Here is a 19524-nt window from a genome sequence, read left to right as displayed (position 1 = left end):
GACACCCCGGCGCCCCCAGGTCTCGCCGTCCCGCAGCTCGCGGCTCCTTTTCTCCCCCGCGCCCGCAGGCCCTCCTAGGGCTCCCTTCCAGACCCGAGCCCCGGCCTGCCGTCGCCCCCAGCCCTCCGGCTCTCCCCGGAGCAGCGCCCCGCGTCCCGTCCGCCCGGCCTCGGCGCCCCACACTTACTCGCGCTCTCCGAGTCCCGCAGAGTGGCTCCGGCGCCGGGTTAGCCAGGCACCGGCGGGAAGGATGGCGGGTGCGCGCGATGCGCTCCGCGCTCGGCGCTTCGCACTGCTCACCGATCGACACTCGACTAACTGCGCCGGCGGGTTGCGACGGCGCGCGTGTGCAGTAGGGGGGCGGGCAGGCAGCGGCACGCACGCGCAGTATGTCTGTGTAGGTGAGCGCGTGCGCAGCCGGTCAGGCAGGTTTGAAGCGCGGGAAAGGCAGAGCCCGGCGCCCCCGCTCCGCTCCTCGCTGCCAGCCTCCGCAGGCGAGGACTTCGCGGTGGCTCTCCCAGAGGGCGGGGTGACGGTTTCCTTGGCGGCCAGCAGGCCCCGTGCTGCGACCCCACCCCGAGTCCGGAGCCCCGAGGCCCTCGCCGAGCGGCCCGGGCCGCCCTGCTCCCCGCCCTCGCCGCGCCCCGCCTGGACCCCGGCCCAGTTCACTCCAACTCCAGGCCTCTCCAATCACATGGCCCAGAAACAGGGACAGGCAACCGGAGAAAGCACGCTCGGCTTTATTTTTAAACTTTTTTTATTTAAATAAGGAAGAGTTCTTTCATATGGAAAGAGCTAGTACAATCACATATTTGAAAGGAGAAACAACAGGTTCTGAACTGGAGGGAAGGGAGGGTGAACCCACAATTCCATTTCCCATCCGAGGTATCAGTTTCTCCGATAATCACATATCAACAAGCTGCACAGTACACCTTTAGCCATCGTCTGCCCTTTCAAATACCTGGTCTACATGAAGAGACAAAGAGAGGATAGGCCAAAATAAAAGCAAAAAGAAACGAAAACAAAAACATAAGTTTCTCAAAAACAAACCACCCAAATCCTTTTTACTACACGAGGGATTAGGCCCAAAAGCTTAGGTACAGGTGCACGTTGCACAGTGACAGCCCTCGCCCTGCGCGGCCCTCGGAATTGCCACTCAGAAGCTGCAAGTGCTGTGACCATCCTGGAAGCCACCAAACCGGGTGGAAAACAGTGAACTGTGGCTCTCCAACACTTGAAGGTCACTCCCCAGATCTATGCTGGTGGCCCTGGTGGAGAACATGGGTGGGTAACGGTGGTGGTCACCAAGACTGAGCCCCTCCTGTCCCTTGGGTCCACCTCATTCTGAGGATAGCTGGCTTCCTGGAAGTCTGTACCCCCCCCCCAACCCCCTTCGTCACAGAACACGACAGCACACACACACTCCACTATCCACAGTTGTCAAAGGCCAGTCCCAGCAGACCCTCTAACCCTGGCTAGCTCTGCAAGAAGTGAAAAGGGACAGAAAAAAAAAAATTGGCAAGGCAACATGCAGGTACTGGGCAGAGGGAAGCCAGTGGATGACGGGGGCGGGACTTATCCCCAGTTGCCATGCAGAGTCTCAGGCCAGCCCACCACAGGCCGCGCACCAGCCACATGGGCTGCACACCAGCCACAAACTGAAAGGCAGATCCAGAAGATAGAAGGGCAGTGTCAGTATGTACCAAGTTAACCCAACATCCCAAGGATGTGACCATGGCCGTGGGGTGGATCCAGCCTTTCTCCACCTGTCACAAACCACCTTAGATTCCCCCTTTAGGGACCTCGGCCAGATGTGTTCTATGAATTCCAAGTTTGAAAACAATAATGCAAATGAAACAGAGAAAGCAACTGCTGAGAAAGCAGATGGGGAGAGGAAGGGCTGGCAGAGGATCAGTGAGCCGATGCTCCGTTCCCATCGTCCCACAGGGAGCTTCATTCCACTGAGCGGTCCTGGGAAGGGCTGCCACCACTGCAGTCTCTGTGCCAGGCCGGGAGCCACACTGCCAAGACAGAGGTGATAATGAGCCTGTCTCCACCCTCCACCTCTGAAGGGCGGGCCTGGCCATCATCTGTTGCTGGCTGCGAGGGCTGGGCATGCCAACGGAAGCTCCTACACGGACTTGCAGTCTGCTGATGTGGGTTTGAAACCAAACTAACACCCCAAGTTCTGTTATCTTGAGCTTGGCTCTAAAAATCACATGAAGAGATATTGCACCTTAAAATGTCTCTGCACTAAAAATAGTCCATGGAAAGGGTGGGGTGTCAGGAGGCCGGAGGCCTGCCCTCTGTCCTCCTGTGCATCTCAGAGGACAGGAGCCCGAAGCTGAGGTCACACAGGTGGTGCACTTACCAACCTTGACATGCAATTTCCCGGCCTTTCCTGCAGAGTAATTCAGACATTATATATAAATAGAACAGTGGAACATTTACTTCTTCACCTAGACCTACAACATCAATACATATAAATAAATTCTAGTGTTTTCTTTTTATTTGGAGGGGGGAAGAGAAGTACAGGGAGAGAGGGATGAGAACAGGTGACCTTTAGTTTGTTTCTCGGAAGTACTGTCAACTGATGAGGGCAGGCTCACCTGAAGGTACATCTTGCATTTATAACAGCGTCCGGGCCTGTTCTGTTCAATTTCACAAGAAAACTTTGTTCTCTTGACACCTGTGCGCCAGTGTTAAGTGGGCAGGCGTGGCTGTGAGGACGGGTGGAGGCGACAGTGGGACTGCGTGTGGCTCAGTCTGTGGCTGATCCACTCATCTGGAGATGGCTTGGCAATGACTCGAGACACAGGCTGGAAACTACATGGGCAGCCCTTCGAGCAGGGCAAGACTTACGAGATGAAGAAAAGGCGACAAGCTAGAGGGGTGGAGGCCCAGGGGGAGGGGCTGAGAGCTAGAGAGAGGCAGGAAGGCCTTTCTGCGGGACTGTCCTGGCCAGAGGCCAACAGGAATGAGGAATGGCGCTGTGCTGAGGGACGCTGCAACCACCTGCGCGCAGACCACAGGCGCTTCTTCCCCGACTGCATCAGGCAGCTCGGAGCTCAGGGTTTGTAGACTGCATGTGACAGTGCCGCACAGCCAGGGCAGGTGTGTCCTAGCCTGTATCCTTGCTTGGAGGCAGATCTCTGGGACCATGGCGGGGTGGGGGGCAGGCAGCTCCCACGGGCTGGAGGATGTAAAGGACCCCAAAGAGCTTGTGAGAAACTGAAATTCCTGTCATCTTTCCTTGGAATGATGGAGTTAGGGATGATTTCTTCCCATTTATTAAAAAGCCAGAAGCCTACCAAACTGTGGCCCACAGAAACCTTTTAGAGTGGCTGGCTTGTAAGGAAAGCCGCCAAGGCTCAGACCTTGCTCACTGGTATGGACAAGCCATGGAGGTCTGGCCTGCTGCCCTGCTCCCTGCACCCCGGCTTCCTGGGGCTACTGTGGGGAGACAGCAACAAGAGGGAGAGGCGAGTCTCCTGCCACCTGCCTTAGGGAGCACTGCCTCTGTTCAGAGAGCCAGGGAGTGTCCATGTGTCTGTCAATGGCTTCTCTGATGAGCCATGAGGGTTGGGGAGGTGGAGATGCTGAGGGGCTGGAAGGAAGTGAGTCGGAACAGCAGCCTCGCGGGGCAAGGTGTGGGGCCCCGGAAGAACGGCACAGTTCTGTGGCCTGCGGGTGTCCCCACGCACCTTCCCAACCAACCTGAAGGACACTGACAGTAGCGCTACCATTCATCTCCAGGACTCGGCAGTTAGCAGTTAAGAGTGTCATCAACCTCAGGCTGGGGGCTGTGGCCCCACCAAGACACCATCTACCTACCCTCCGCTCACCTTTCCACACGGACAAGCAGAGCACTCGTGATCATGTCCTTAGAACCCCAAAGGCTCACCAACCAGGGGCAGGGGCACATCCTTAAGAGTCGTCTCTTAAGGTCTCTCAGTGATGTGTCAAACAGGACGAATGTAAAAGGAGATCACTGGGACAGCAGGGGGACAGGGAGAGGAGAGCAAGGAACATAGAAAAGTTCAGCTATACAGATGTAGCTGGCATTTGTTTTCTTTTCCCCTTTGTAAAAACCTTAGCTGCTGCTTAAAACAAAAAGCCTTCGGCTAAAATGACCCTGCTGCCAAGCCACTGTACCGGGGGAGGGGCAGGCGGGTGGGTGGGCGGGTCTGCACTGCACGAAGGCGACTCACTCCAGTCACTGGGGGCGGGGGGACATTGCTCTTTTGTTTTGAATCAAAGCAAGCAGGTCAATGCCATGTATCCACAGTGCGAGCTGGCTGACGACGGAGCTTTTGGAGTGGAGGAGAGGAGAGCTCTCAGTCCAGGCCAGGTGGGTGAACCGTGGTCCCGTGAGGTCCCAAGCGTGTCTATCCAGGCCAGGCGGCGGCATCCCCAAGGGGGGAGGCAAGGGCACCGGGCACCTTCAGGCTTTACTCTCCTCCACCTTGACAGCCCGAGGCTTGATCGCTCCGGTCCGCTTCATCTGGGAGGGGGCCGAGGGGGCCTCCTGCAGCTTCACGGCTCCCAGGCTGGGGTTTTCATCCACTCGTTTTCCCTTTGGACAGTGAAAAGAAGATCAGCCCAAGGCAGAAATGTGTTGAGAGACCCAGTTCCCACCACTCCTTTCCTGTTCCTGAGTTGTAGAAAAGAAAACCCATCCTACATTGTGTCTCCTTTGTTCAGAGAGCAGAGCTGGGGATGGGAGCCTGGGGCCTTGCACACAATCGCTCTACTGCGGGGCTCGGCCCACAGCTTTGCAGCAGCACGCGAGGTGGCTGTCCTAGTGGGTAGCCTACCAGGGGGCGCCCTGCCATGGGCACAGGGTGCAGTGATTCGTGGAGGCAGAGAGGTGCGGGTCCTTCAGGACAATCAACATTTCTGGTACCAAGGCTGATGGGAAGAACTTTCCTCAACCAGCCCACCTGCACCCCAAAGGCAGAAGGCCCTTTACACAGATCCCAATCGTACTGTAAGCCTTGGCACTACCCCAGTTATCCTTGGGAGGGGGCGAGGTGGGACAGATTTATTCTTCCCTGTTGAATCAATGAAGCTCTAACTCTCACTGTAACTCCTCCACCACTCAAGTTTGACTCCCAATCAAGTTCCAGTGGCCTGTAGCTCCACCAGCAGAAGCCATCACTGGTGGCTAGCCAAGTTCTGCCACCGGACTCCAGGAGAAGCTTCCTCCCTCCCTTTCCCTATTGCTTTTTTGCAGTTCTAGGGATAGAATCCATACACCACCCTCTTTCAACCCCAGCCCTGAGAGAAAGCTTTGGAAACTCATCCCACAGGACTTGGGGAGGGGGGGAGGGGAAGTGGAGGGTGATAGGAGAGAACACTGCCCCTCCCCCCCGTGGCCACCAGCCAGTGATGCTGAACTCACTAAGACCCAGGCCTGACATCCCGTGCTCTGGAGCCCCAGCGTGTGCTGTAGAGTGGAAGAGGCCTGCAGGGGAAGACACTGAGAGACACTCCTGTCCAAGGGAGAGAGCTCAGTCCTCGGCTATCCCGCCCAGCCACAAGAGACAACACATACCACGTACTACAGCTAGCACAAGCACACACCCGGCCTCTAGAGCTAACCCACAGGCCTAACTGAGTCTCCCAGAGCACCATGATGGCCTAAATGGCCTGGGGCACCTGGTGTCTCATCCTCCCTCCTCTGCAGGACAAGGAAGGATTCAGAGGCCCATCAAGAGGAGAAAAGGCCGTTGCCAGGAGGGACTTAGCCGCCCAGCCCTAAGTGGTGGGAGGGTCTCTGTAAATGGAGTGCTCGATCAATTGGACAGTCCCTTCTTTGGCGCTGGGAGACAGGGCCGCAGGGTCTGGAAAGCCGTCTTCTACCTGTTGGACGTAGTGTCCCTGCACAGAGCCCATGTTAACTGCTGATCCAGAGGGCTTCCCACTGGGGCTAGCAGAGCTAGGCCTGCAAAAACCAAAGGCAGGGTTGAGAATACACATGTCACCAGAGATGGAGTCAAAGCCAAGCATTCAGAGGAGGTGTGAGGAAGGAGGGCCCTGTGGCCAGGGCACCTGCTCTGGACATTTAGAAACCTCACAGATGGGGAAAAAAAAAACCTTACACAGCCAAGAATGCAGAAAGGGGAAAAGGGTCACCACGGTCTACCCTGGTACTTCTAGGAGACCAAGCCGGGGGGGGGGGGGGGGGAGGGGGTTAGCTGCGCAGGGCGGCGCCTAGCCAAAGACAAGGTCCTCTTGTGGACAGGCACTGACTATCTCTAGGGTTTAGAGGGTTGGGATCAACAAGGTGTGGTGCCCAGATAAAAGAGTCTATAAATAAGCCTGACACGGGGCAAGAATGGTGCAGAGCACTATTCTAGTCCCACTGTGCACCGATGGGCACAGGAGACATGACAGCAACAGACCACAGGGCCTCCAGGGCTTTGGGGACCAAGGTGAAGATGTAGGCAGAGTTTCAGAGTCAGTGTGGGGTGCTTGGACCCTGTGCTGGTGGGCCGCCACCTGCCCGCACCATCTTGAGATGGCATGGCCCTAGGATTGCAGTCTTGGGAAAACCCTTCTTGGAGAGCCTGACTCAGCAGCCCCCTTTTCCAGAGGTCCCTGGGGACCCACAGGGGAGGGTTCCAGCACCCCCACAGATGCTCCATGCTATTATACGAGCAGTGTGGAATTTGCCTTAACCTGTGCACGTGCTCCAGTTCACTGCGCGGGTGTGCACGTGCACACGCACGTGCTGGGTACGCAACACAGCCTCGTGTGCCAGTATGCAAGTGTTCTACCACTAAGCCATGCCTCAGTCTCTCCTGTGTACTTGACGTCACCTTGAGATTCCTTATAAATGCTGCACACACAGTGGTTACTGCACAGCGCAGGGAGTAAGACAGTCAGGTATCTCCAGTGCACAGAGGGCTGACTGCTCCTCCCAAGAACCTCGCTGTTGCTTGGTCCAACTGGAAGCAGCCAGGTGCCCTGGCCCAACCTGCGCCACAGCATGGGGATGGCAGGGAGCCGGGGCACATGCGCCAACAAGCCCACTTGCTCACTGCCTTCCTCTCTACCCCGCTCCCCGGGCTGCACTCCTTGCTCAGTACGGCTGTCGTAGCAGATGTGTGGACCCACTGACAGGCAATGGGGAGAATGAACAAAGCAAGTGCAAAACCAGCCAAGATGGCAAGAACCAAAATGGAGGCAACCTCAGGAAGCCGCTCCTGAAGGGGGATGAGCAGCGGCTGGAGGTGGCCGCTGCAGCCACATGCATCAAGAGTGACAGGCAGAATGTCCAGTGAGAGCAAGGCCCAGGGTGGGGTTTGAACTCATGGCTCCGCGGGCTGTCTGTGTCGTGATGGTGTGCAAGCTCAGGGGGAGCAGGGACCTCCCACATGAAACAAGACAGGCCCAAGGACGTAGTTGACTTCCCATCCTAGCACGGGGACCGGAGTCCCTACTGTGACCCAACAGGGGAGCCGGATGTCACTGGAGGCGGAGAAGATGCCAGGGAGGAAACCAAGAGCCCACAGGCCCTGACCAGGCTCAAGGATGAGCTCGGGTGGGAGCTGGGGAAAGACTGTTCCAACCTCATCTTCCTTTGCCACGGTGAACCATGTGCACCCGATGTGTGCAGTGACGCGCTGGCCCCCTCCCCTCCCTGGCTCTCCCTGGGCCCACTGGGTGGCTGGCCGCAGCTCCCGGGCGTGTCTTTACCTGTAGGTCTGTGGTGAAGGCGTGGAGCCTCCTGTAGGCACATTCTGTTTACTGTCGGCAAAGTGGAAGCCTTTCAGGTCCATCTGAGATGACTGAAGGGAAAGAGAACAGCAGGCGTTACTTCACAGCCACAGCCATGGGGATGGGGATGAGGACTCTCTGGCCCTCAGTGACCCACCCCAGACAGAGCAGGCCAGAGACTGTGCATATTTCCAGAGAGACATCTTTTAGAAGAATCTTCAGGCCCTCCCTCCCAATCCAGGCTTTTTCCTAGAAGCAGGAACTATCCAATGAGGAGGAGGTGTCCCACTATGTAGCACAGGCTAACTTGGAACTCAAGCTGCCTGCCTCTGCCTCCTGAGCACTGGCGCGCCTGCACTGCGGTTGGCGTCTTACTCGGCTGCACGGCAACAGGCGCTGACTGAAGTGTGGAGCGTGTGAAGCACTGGCCGGGTGCCACCCACGGAAGAGCGCACGAGGCCGGGGAGGGCACACACTCCTCTCTTAGGCCTGGTGATATCAAGTGGGGAATCTGCCTCTGCACAGGCTCCGTGTGGTTGCTGCTATGTGGCTACGGCTCGGGCCATGGGCCCCTTCCGTGCCGATGGGCGCCTGCTCCCGCCCACTTTATCCTCAGCCCTAGCCTAGGAGCCTGGACACGGGGATCGTGAGGCCTCTGTGGTATGGCAAAGCTGCATAGACTTGAGGCTGGCAACCTGCACTCCCACCCCACCTGTGCCCCTTGCTTTCTACCTCACCACCAAGGAGCGCTGGCCAGGCCACACCCCTCCCGGGATCATGACCATCAGATAAGCCTTACCTCTCTGCTGGTGTTCAGGACCGGTGGCTGGGAGCCAGGTGGAGGAATCCTTCGAGGAGCCCCAACAGAGAGGCTCTGTCCCGGTGGCAGCTGAATGGACTGCGGCAGGATCAGTGGCTGTTGCCCAGAACCGTACCGGGGCAGCGGCATGGTCAGCTGTCAGGAGACAGAGATGTCAGGAAGGGACCAAGGGGAAAGAGCTACTGAGTGCACGTGCACCCCCCGCCCCGCCCCCAGAACCCACTCACATGACTGCCCAGAACCCACAACCATACAGTGCAAGTGTGCACCCTCTGTGCCTCTTCACAGCCTTTCTGCCTCCACCTGACAATGCAGAAGGGCTGGGAGGCCAGACAATCACGGGACACTGTGTGACACATTGTACAGGTGCCCAGAATGCAGCACAAGCTTGGCCTGACCTGTGTGCACATGCGCAGGTGCACACCAGGCAGAGGTGGAAAGACAGGTGGGGAGGGCAGGAAGGCTTTTTTGCCCCTTTGGTTTTGCACCAACGGGCAATAAACATGACCAGCTGGAGCCTGGGTCCCTCTAAAGCACGTGAGGACAGAACAGCAGCACCTCCAACAGGGATCAAGGGGTCCAGGACAGGAAGGTGAGGGGGCAGAGGGAGTGGCCTCCCGGGGCACAGGACAGAGCTGGCCCGCTTTCGTCTCTCAGTCACGGTCCTCTTCATCTCCCTGCGTGAGTCCACAGTGGAGGGTCAGAAGGATCTATTGGCACTGCATCACTGAGACGTGTGGCCCTAGTTTCAAGACAGCACGTTTGTGCCTGAAGTGCAACAGGGGGGAGGGTGCCATGCTGGAGAGGTCTCCTGATCTTGCATTTGGTTTGGGGTAGAGTGAGGATCCTAGAGCTTGAACTCAGAGCCTGGACAATGTTCTAGAGCTATTTTTGCACAAGGATAGCTCTCTACCACTTGAGCCACAGGTCCACTTCTGGGTTTTTGGTGGTTAACTGGAAATGTAAGAATCTCACAGGGGCTGGGAAGGTGCCTCAGTGGTAGAGCACTTGCCTTGCATGCATGAGCCCCTGGGTTCGATTCCTCAGCACCACATAAGCAGAAAAAGCCAAGTGGTGCTGTGGCTCAAGTGGTAGAGCGCTAGCCTTGAGCTGAAGAGCTGAGGGGCAGCGCTCAGGCCCAGAGTTCAGGCCCGGCGACTGACCAAAAAAAAGAACAAAGAATCTCACAGACTTTCTTGCCTAGGCTGGGTTTAAGCTGCATCCTCAGCAATCAGCTGGTTTGCTTTTTTTTTTTTTTGGGGGGCGGGGGGCAGGGGTGGAGGGTTGGTCGTGGGGTTTGAACTCTGGGCCTGGACATTGTCCCTCAGCTCTTCAGCTCAAGGCTAATGCTCTACCACTTGAGCCACAGCGCCACTTTCCAGTTTTCTGGTGGTTTACTGTAGGTAAAGAGTCTCACAGACTTTCCTGCCCAGGCTGGTTTGAACTGTGGTCCTCAGATCTCAGTCCCCGGAGTAGCTAGGATTACAGGCGTGAGCCACCAGCACCCAGCTGTAGGTTTTGCATTTTGAAAGGACCACTGCCTGGCAGTTGTGTTCATGGGCAGGCAAGGGAGGTGGGGGTGGGGGGCAAAATGGGCTGCCGAGGCAGCGGCGGGCTTGGTTGGTTAGGGCAGGAAGATGAGAAATGGCTGGACACTGAGTCCTCTGTGAGGGCAGGGCAGATGGGACCAGCTGAAGGGCCTGAAGGGGGTGGAGGAGTCGGGGAACACAATGATTTGGACAGTGACAATGGGAGGCAAAAGAAGAATCCAGGCCATGAGCTAATAAAGTGGCCCAAAGGAAGGGCCTGGGGCCTGTCCAGCACTAGACCAGGGATACCAGGAAGGAGGTCTGAGGAGGAAGGAAGAAAACCAGGATAATGTGCTGATGACAACACTTCCAATAGGGTGGGGTGACCCCACACCAATGGTAGCACAGAGAACACACATGCTGGCGAGGGGTGGAGTGGGGGGGAGCCCTGAGGCAGAGGTCGCCTTAGTCTCCCCAGCAGCGCATCAACGTGCAGGGAGGGAGAGGAGTCTTTGGAGACAGAAGGAGCCAGGCGGGGCAGGACGGGGCTGCAGGGAGAACCCAGTGCAGTGCCTGTAGTGGGCAGAGCTGACCAGACCACAGCTGTGGCTGCACCAGGCGGCTTCGAGGGATGAAGTGAGGCCTGGGGCTGAGAGATGATAGAGGGGGCAGGTCTGGAAGAGGTGGGGCGGGCCAGGAGTTAGGACACTACACTTGAGGCTGTGCCAGACGAAGTTACAGGTAATTATGGGGCTAGGTAGGCTTGCAGACAAGCTCCCAGTGCAAAGCCCCACCAGTGGCAGCCAAGCTAAGCAGAAGCTGCGATGGATGCTTCTAACTGGGGACTCGGGGAAGGGAGGGAAGGGCAGAGAGGACCACAGACCTAAGGAGGAGTGAGTGCTGCCTTTGGGGCGCAGGTGTTGGGATAAGTGGTGCGGCCTATCCCAAGAGGCTACACACAGACCAGATTGGGGCACTGGGGAGACGATAGGGCAGAAGTGGGCCACACTGGCAGCAGGTCCAGCGTTCAGGAACGGAGGAACAAATCTGACCTGTGGGAGCGGAGAGTCCAGCATCTGGGAGGCTCCCAGCCCCGGAGCCTGGCCCAGCTGGCCCTCGTAGACCAGGGCCTGGCTCCCACTCAGGGGCTGGTAGGGGGAGCCGGACTGGGGCTTCACCATCTCCAAGGGCTGCATGCCTGGGAATGCGGAGTACGGAGGCTTCAAGGCCGTGCCCCCAGAGAGGATCATGGTGCTAGGCGGTGACAGGCTGGGGTGCATGTACACCTGAGACCTGCAAAAGCCAGACAGACGCAAGGATCAGGAAGAGGGCACACACATGGTCTAGGCCTCATTGATAGCCAGGATCCCGAGAGCTGAGGAAACTCTCGTGTCCCATCCCTCCTGCTGGTCTGGGGGACACAGGCCCCACGGTAGGGCATCAGAGGAAGGCGATAAGGGAAGAGGACACAGAGAAGGAAACAAGATCTCCATGCTCCAGAGCAGTGAGCAACAGACTAGAAAGAGATGAGGTCACCATGGATGGCCCATCTGCAGCTGGAGTGCACGCAGCTGGAGCAAAGGAATGTCAGATCTGAAGGTGCGCTGTGAGCTCTCACCTGAAGGGCTGTAAGGAGCTGAAGATCTCCTGGGACTGCGACACAGGGAGCCCTCCCCTCAGTCCAAGCTGGGCCTGAGCCTGCAGAGACGTGTGAAGAGAGATCGGGATCTGTTGGGCAGCGGCAGCCTAGAACAGGAGCTAGTTGTCAGTACAGCGCCTCCCATGGCTCCCTACCTCACCCCAGCCTCCGCACGGCAGCCAGGCCCTGCCCTGAGCACTCTGCAGCACAGCACCTGGCCTGGCCTCCCTCCCTTCTCCTCCCCTGCCGTGGGCATGCTGCAGCACAGCAGCCTGGCCTGGCCTCCCTCCCCTCTCCTCCAATGCCGTGGGCATGCTGCAGCACAGCGGCCTGGCCTGGCCTCCCCTCCTCTCTCCTCTCCTGCTGTGGGCACACCACAGCACAGTGACCTGGCCTTCCTGGTCTCAGGACAAAGCCTACAGGCAGTGGGACTGAGGCACAGTGGGTCATTACACTGGAATCTGCACAGCACTGAAAACAAATTCTAGCAACACATTTTCAATAGAGGTGAGCATCAGAAATGATGCCGAATTAAAGAGTGCCACATGCAGTGTGATCCAACTATGTGAAGAATAAAACCTTCATATGCTGATGGCTTCTATGAAGCTGGTGGCTCACACCTGCAATCCTAACTACTTGGGAGGCTGAGACTGAAGGATCAGGGTTGCAAGAAAATCAGTGTGACACTTTTATCTCCAATCACCAGCAAAAAGCTGGGAGTGGATGTGTGGCTCAAGTGGTGGAGTGTAAAAAAGCCAAGTGAAAGTGTGAGGCCTTGAGTTCAAGTCCTAGTTCTAGCACCAAAAATAAGCCAACAGACAAAATAAAGAACCTAAACGTTAGAGGGCTGCATCTGAGACAGAAGTGTGGCCCTGTCACATTCTCAGTCCTGGCCCCAATCCACACTGGGAGCAGACGGCAGGATGACCCTGCGCTGCAGTGTACCGACACAGGAGGTGACGGGCGGCCAGCATGGGACTGCGTGGAAGCACCACACCAGCTTTCAGCGGGAGACACATACGCAACCCTGTCATGAAAACCTGACCAAACCCCTGCTTGCTTCTCCATGTCGTTCTAAAGCACCTGCATCTGAGACCCTTTCCTTCATCAAAACAACCGATCACTAATGTGAACTCTGTTTTAGCTAACCCCCGGTTAAGGTGGGAAGGAAGGAAATTAAGCCAAATCTGAAGCACTTGCTCCTGCTCTCCAATAGGCTGCCGTGGCGTGCCCGTTGCTGGGCCCCACACAGGGGCCTGTGCTATACCTGAGTGGGTGACCGGCCTTGCTGCCCTCACCTGCTGGTAACTCTGTTGCTGAGGTATGGTCTGGGGAACCAGCCGGGGCTGACTTGCAAACATGTGACCATCCAGGTACAGAGGTGGGAGGTGGCTGCCTGGAAACAGAATCCGGAGGGGCCTCAGTCACCAAGCAGCGGCGGGGAGACACCCAGCACAGCTTGACAAGGCAGGGCAGTGCACAGTCACCTAATGCTTCCAATCACCCCCAGCCCCCGCAGGGCTGTGTACTGGCTAAGACTGCCTCGGCCTCTCAGTCACGGTCCTCTTCATCTCCCTGCTTTGAGTCCACAGTGGAGGGTCAGAAGGATCTATTGGAACTGCATCATCGAGACTGGCAGCGGACCCTGACAACCCCACACAAGGATAGCGACAGTAAGGGTAAGAACACCGCCTGTGATGGGCCTGGCCGATCCCAGCACCTAACAGGCAAGGCCTTGCTTCACAGTGAGCAGTGCCCCGGGGAGCTGGCATGGCACCAGAGTCTAACTCAAGACCATGCCCTGCTCTCTCCCGCTGCTGCCAGGGGGGAGAAGCTTGCTATGGAAGGCCAGGGGTCAGGGATGCGTGCAAACTGCACACACTGCCAGCAGCACGGGGAAGGCTCATGTCATGCAGCCTGGAAACAAGCGTGCCCTCCCACGTGCCCCCTGCGCCAGAGCGCCAGGGTGGTGCCTGGGGCATCACTACAGGGCTCTCTCGGCACTGAGCACGGAAAGGCCCGTGCTCGGCCCAGGGAAGGCGATAGATACCTGGCATCGAAGCAGAAGGTGCTACAGAGGCCACAGGCATGGGTGGCATGGACACTCCGCCAAAGGAGCTGTAGTTGACCCCATTGGAGGCACCCACAGAGGACGGAGGCTGGAGACCTGACCCCGCACCTCCAGGAGAGCTCTGCTCCGGCAAACTGGGGGAGTTTTCCCAAGCCTTGCGTGCAGACTCCATCTTTGGAAGCAAGAGGGGAAGGGTGCGAATCATGACCCGGACAGCAGGGGTGAATGGCAATTCCAGCCCTGGGCCCATGGGTGCCGTGAGGAGCACTCCCGCTCAGGCTGCTTACCTTCAGCGTGAGGTCAGCGGTGGGGAAGGACATCGGGGACAGGCCCATGGTTCTCTGGATGTGATGGTCCCGCCGGAGAATGGGAATACTCGGCGCCAGCCCTGCCTGGAGCAGGGACAAAGGAAACGGTCGATCGGGTGTTGAGACCCACGTGGGGATACGAGGCCCTGACTTGTGTAAATATGCGCTCCCAAGGTCAGGACTGCTGACTGCAGAACAGAGGAGAGGCCCCTCCGCACCCGACCAAGCAGGGCCACCCACAGGAGAGCCGGTCCCAGCACACAGACTGACGGCTGCTGGCAGCCATGTGCCTGCCAGCCAGGCTTGGAGATGGCAGCGGCTGTCCCTCAGCAAACGGACAAAGTGGTCCTTCCGAACACAGTGGAAACCCAACCGCTGGGCTTTCCCACAGGGCCCGAGTCCGCCAGCAAAAACAATTCTGAGAAAACCCACCAGCCTGGCACTGTAAACCTAAATGAACAGAACTCATTTCCGCCCCACGCCTAGCAATGTCTGCAGCTGCTAGGTCCCCCTACTCAGTCTGAGGCTCCACCGAGTCCCACCCCAGGGCTTGGAGCAGTGGTTGGGCAAGGGCTGGAGAAGAAGCTGGCTTACATTGCTAGCCAAGGCATCCTGAAGTTTCACCACAGGATTCCCTGCAGGACCAGAGGCAGAACGCGGTGGCAAGCTAAAATCAGAGTCCTGGGGAGAAAAGGGCAGAGAGCCACTGAACCATGCTCAGCTCACCTTCCCCAGGGAAGTGTGGCCGTGACCCTGCTCGGCCTTCCCCAGCGAAGCCCGAGAAACGAAGGACCTGGATCCACTCCCTGCCAAACCGAAGCAATCCAGCCCCACCTGCCAGTGCCGGTGCCTCGTCAACATTCCCTCCCTGCTTTGCAGGGCTAGATCTAAGCACACCAACCAAGAGCAGAAGGAAGCCTCACTTTTGGACTGACTCCGAATTCAATGGGTGGCACAGGCAGCACCGAGTCCACGTGAATCTCCACCCCGTTCACCGGGGGCACGCCAGCGCCGGGGAGGCGCTCGGCCCCCTCAGAGCCCTTCCTGTTTTTCAGAGAGCGCTCATTGCCGATGGGTCCTGGCCGGTGCTCCTTGCTCTGTCCCGGGCCTTGTTCCGAGTCCTGGGTGGGAGAACAGAGCGGCTGAGACACCCCGCCTCAAGCTTCCAAATGCCCGAGCATGAAGATGACACAGGCCCCTTCTGCCCACCCGGCCCGCTGCGAGGGAGACTTGCAGGCTACCTTCTGCTCGGGTGGCTTCTGGGCCTGCTCCTTGTGGCTGTCGGCCTTGGGCTCCGCCAGGCCCGGCCCGCTCATCTCCTCTGGCTTCAGAGTGCCGTACGGGGAGCTGCGCTGGGAGGAGGTTGCCGACGACTCTCGGGACTCGGCACTCAAGTCCACGCCACTGTCTCCCTGGCTACTCTTAAAGCCCTGCTGTGCAGAGCACCAAGTGCGTTAGAGGCCTGTCCCGAACCACAAAGCACGAGTGTCCGGCACCACCCTGCCCCCCACCAGCAGCTCATGAGCGAGCTCGCATGATTGGCCACCCACAGCGAGTGGTCCTAGGCAAGGCTGCCCACCATGCGCCATTCCATCCCAGGCAGGACGGTGACCCAGAGGACCAGCTCAGAGGAGCCCCCTAATACAGCTCCCCACGCCGGGGCGTCTCCCTGGCACACCCCTTCTCTCTACAACACAGATCAAAGACAAAGGCTGTGGATGGTGCGGGGCCGGGGGAAGCGCGTCCGGTTCAAGGCCCAGCGGCCAGGGCCGGACAGGCCGGGACAAGTGGCCTCACCTCAGATGAACCAGGCTCGGCGCTGCTGAAGGCGGTCACCGCTTTCCTCCAGGAGTCGCCAGCGGCGGGCTGCACGGGGAGCGCTGCCATGGAGGCCGAGAACCAGGAGTCAAAAGGGAGCACGAAGTCCAGGAAGACGCTTACGCCTTCTTCTCCCGCACTGCGCCCCCCCACCACGCTGACAACCCAGGAGGGAACGGAGCCCTTCTAAGAGCTCTGCTGGCCTCAGCACCCCATGTCTAGGGTTCCATGGGCTCTGTGCAGCGCGACGAGCTCCCTTCCTCCCCACCACTGCTCCTGCCCCGTCAGTGACCTATCACTGAAGGCCACGCTCCTCCGCACCCCACGGTTTATGGCCTACAATAGGACCAGGGGCCATTGAGATTTTCTAAGACCACAGAGCCCTTAGAGATTCAAGCAAAAGCCAGACACCAAATGCGGAAAACGCCACGTGCTGTCTCAGGATCCGGGACCCTTGGTGTGAATGATGGACCTCAAAGCCTGATCACCTCCTTGGCCAGAGGAGGCTGCCCAGACAACCTGGCACCACTGCCAGAGATCTATGACCTATGACATCATCACTCACACCACCCAACTCAGCCGTCCCAGCCTTTGCAGACTGCCATCTTTCCTTTACCTTGTGGGACCCAAAGAACAGGAGCCAGGGCTTCACATATGCTAGGCAAGGGCTCTGCTACAGAGCTCGCCCTCACCCCATGCTCCCGGGCTAGCGTAGAACATCGACTGATAGGATTTTCAGCACCAAGGTTTCTACTAGAAACATAAAGACAGGTGACAGCCAAAAAAGCCAGTCTGCGAACCAGCATATTGGGTGCCAGCTGTGTGTGCAGTGGAATCACCCCTGTCAGCAAGCCTCTGCTGCACTGTATAAAAACCATTGTAAAGCCAGGTGCCAGGTGCCAGTGGCTCACACTGATCATCCTAGCTACCAAAAAAGACTGGGATCTGGAGGATCTCAGTTCAAGGCCAATTCAGGCAGAAGTTTTGGAATCTCCAACTCCAAAATACCCATCAAAAAGTGAGGCTGGAAACATAGTTGAAATGGTGGAGTCACAGTGGAGCAGGCAGGCTGACCGTGCGAAACGCTTTGAGCTCAAACCCCTCTCTCCCCACACCACCACCAAATAAAGCTGGCTGGGTGCCAGGGTCTCAGACACGCAGAGGAGATCTGGACGATTATGGTTCAAAGCTAGCCAAGGCAGAAAATTCTGAGACTCAATCTCCATATTAACCAGCAAAAAGCCAGAACTGTGTAGAGTATGAGCTGTGAAAAAAAGTTCAAGGCCACGTATTGGTTTAAAAAAAAAAAGGCTGGAAACCAACAGCATCTCAAAACTATCACAGGGGCTGGGAAGGTGGCTCAGTGGTAGAGTGCTTGCCTTGCATGCATGAGGCCCTGGGTTCAATTCCTCAGTACCACATAAGCAGAAAAAGCTAGACATGGTGCTGTGGCTCAAGTGGTAGAGTGCTAGCTTTGAGCTGAAGAGCTGAGGGACAGTGCCCAGGCCCAGAGCTCAGGCCCCATGACTAACAAAAAAAAACAAAGAAAAAAAAATGTGTTGTAAGCCACAAAGAAGCCAGGCTCACGCCTGTAATCCTAGCTACTCAAGAGACTGAGATCTGAAGATCACAGTTCAAAGCCAGCCCGGGCAGGAAACTCGTAAGACTCTTATCTCCAATAAAAACACTAGAAAACCGGAAGTGGCACTGTGGCTCAAGCGGTAGAGCACTTGTCTTGAGTTGAAGAGTGCAGGGACAGCGCCCAGCCCAGAGTTCAAGCCCCACGAGTGACCAAAAAATAAAAAAAAAAGATTCGTAAGCCACAAAGTCCTTGTTTTACTCAACCATCACCCACAAGGCTGAGTGTATGCCTTGTGCAAAGGTGGCACTCAACTAGGAAAGCTTTTCTATTTAAAACAAAGATTAAGAGAAGCATAGCTTTGGGTGAGAACAAAAAAAAAAAAAACTTTTTTTAAGCAGGGTGCAGGTGGCTTACACCTGTAATCCTAACTACTCAGGAAGGTGAGTATCTGAGGATGTAGTTCAGGATCTGAGGATCACAGCTCATAGCCAGTCTGTGCAGGTAAGTCTGTGACACTCTTATCTCCAATTAACACCAGATTCAGAAGTGGAGCTGTGGCTCAAGTGGTAGAATACTCACCTTGAACACAAAAGCTCAGGGACATGGGCTAATAATGTGGCTTAGTGGTACAGTGCTTGCCTAGCATGCATGAAACCCTGAGTTCAATTCCTCAGTACCAAAAGCCCGAAATGGTGCTGTGGCTCAAGTGGTAGAGTGCTAGTCTTGAGCAAAAGAAGCTCAGGGACAGTGCCTAGGCCCTGAGTTCAAGCCCCAGGACTGGATTTTTTTTTTCCTTTTTTCCCCAGAACAACTTCTTGTTATGGAAGGCAGTCACCAGTCTACTGACCATTTGTTGCATTTTTGCAAGGTAAGAAGAAACGGCTGAGGAGAGTGGGTGAGACCTCAATCCCAACAGCTGAGTAGCACAATGGACATGCACAACATTCTGACGGCCCAACATAGCAAAGGCAGATGAGGGAACTTTCCAGGGCCAGGATTCTCAGGGAGTGGCATTGGGCACTGCGCACACAGGGGCCTGGGAACAGGAAACGCCCCCACCCCCGCAGGCAGGATTCAAAATGGGACTCCCCAGCGGGAATGCTGGACTCTGCCCCATTGAGACACTCGCTCTCACCTTGGCTGCTACTCTCCCAGATCTCAGTGCCCAGGCTGCTGCCAGGCACAGCCACATCGCCTTGCTCCAGACACAGGCTGTTTTGCTTTTTAGCAAATCGAGGAGGAATGCGAGAAGAAAGACCGCGGCCTTTCACGGGCACCTACCAGGAAAGAAGGGTGAGGCAGCCGAGCCTAAGGTATGAATGGCAACAAACCCTCCCAGGAAGTGTCCCAGCACTGTTACCGCCCGGAACCAGCTCAAGACGCCATGACTCCTGTCTGCAGGATGGGCAAGGTGCCATGCCAGCCCAAGCTATCCACCCATAGGTGCTGGTGTGCAGCGCCCACCCAGCCCCAAGCCTTGCAACCTGGAGGGTCACCCACCCCAAGGCGGTCACCCACCCGGAGCCGATCGTGAGGGAAGGCAGCCTGGGGCTGCCTGACAAGAGGTCAGCCCCAGGTGAGTCAGCCCTGTGGCGCTCCCGCATGCTCCTTCAGCATGCTCCTGCAGTGACAGGAGTAGCGGGAGGTGATTCTGCCTAGTAGGTATAAGGACTGCTCCCCCACCCGCTGCCCACCGTCCTGGCTGCTGGGGGAAGAGGACAGCCTCACCTGTGCAGCCTGCTCCTTCTTTCTTCTCTCCTCCTCCAGCAGGCGGCGCTGCTTCTTGGTCAAGGCATCAATGAAGCCTTCGCCCACCATAGAGCCCACCTCACTTTCCTCTCCGGGGCTGGATGTGCAGTTTTCAATGATGGCATCTGAACAAAGAGGCCACAGAAAGGCTGTTTATACGACAGCAGGAGTGGGGCTGGGACGGTATAGTGATTGCCTTGCATGCATGAGGCCCTGGGTTTGATTCCTCGGCACCACATAAGCAGAAAAAGCTGGAAGTGGTGCTGTGGCTCAAGTGGTAGAG

At 57.2% G+C, this 19524-nt stretch overlaps 2 protein-coding genes across 8 annotated transcripts in view; both read right to left on the bottom strand.

Moving 5' to 3' along the window:
- The window catches only part of Pomt1 (protein-O-mannosyltransferase 1), a 21699-nt gene extending 21423 nt beyond the window's left edge, over positions 1-276 (bottom strand). For both annotated transcript variants that reach the window (XM_013021437.1, XM_013021438.1), the window contains exon 1: positions 188-276. The gene's annotated coding sequence lies outside the window, so the exon portion shown is untranslated. The remainder of the gene's footprint in view (positions 1-187) is intronic.
- Positions 277-3778: 3502 nt separating this feature from the next.
- Prrc2b (proline-rich coiled-coil 2B) overlaps positions 3779-19524 on the bottom strand; it is a 52331-nt gene continuing 36585 nt past the window's right edge. For 2 of the 6 annotated variants that reach the window (XM_013021376.1, XM_013021378.1), the window contains 14 exons: positions 19221-19366; positions 18628-18769; positions 15890-15972; positions 15334-15525; positions 15016-15213; positions 14687-14773; positions 14072-14176; positions 13764-13956; positions 13012-13109; positions 11693-11820; positions 11127-11367; positions 8525-8680; positions 7705-7796; positions 4446-4576 (listed from right to left, as the gene is read on the bottom strand). In XM_013021376.1, the coding sequence (XP_012876830.1) occupies positions 4537-4576; positions 7705-7796; positions 8525-8680; positions 11127-11367; positions 11693-11820; positions 13012-13109; positions 13764-13956; positions 14072-14176; positions 14687-14773; positions 15016-15213; positions 15334-15525; positions 15890-15972; positions 18628-18769; positions 19221-19366 (1901 nt within the window). In that variant the 3' untranslated portion in view covers positions 4446-4536. Of the gene's footprint in view, positions 4577-5865; positions 5948-7704; positions 7797-8524; positions 8681-11126; positions 11368-11692; positions 11821-12980; positions 13110-13763; positions 13957-14071; positions 14177-14686; positions 14774-15015; positions 15214-15333; positions 15526-15889; positions 15973-18627; positions 18770-19220; positions 19367-19524 lie in introns of those variants that run through there. The other 4 variants (XM_013021372.1, XM_013021375.1, XM_013021374.1 and 1 more) reach the window with 4 other exon arrangements.

Source organism: Dipodomys ordii, unplaced genomic scaffold, assembly GCF_000151885.1.
Source record: "Dipodomys ordii isolate 6190 unplaced genomic scaffold, Dord_2.0 Scaffold55, whole genome shotgun sequence".
NCBI lineage: Eukaryota > Metazoa > Chordata > Mammalia > Rodentia > Heteromyidae > Dipodomys > Dipodomys ordii.
The sequence above is the reverse complement of the archived record's forward strand: the minus strand, read 5'-3'. Positions and strand labels throughout refer to the sequence as shown.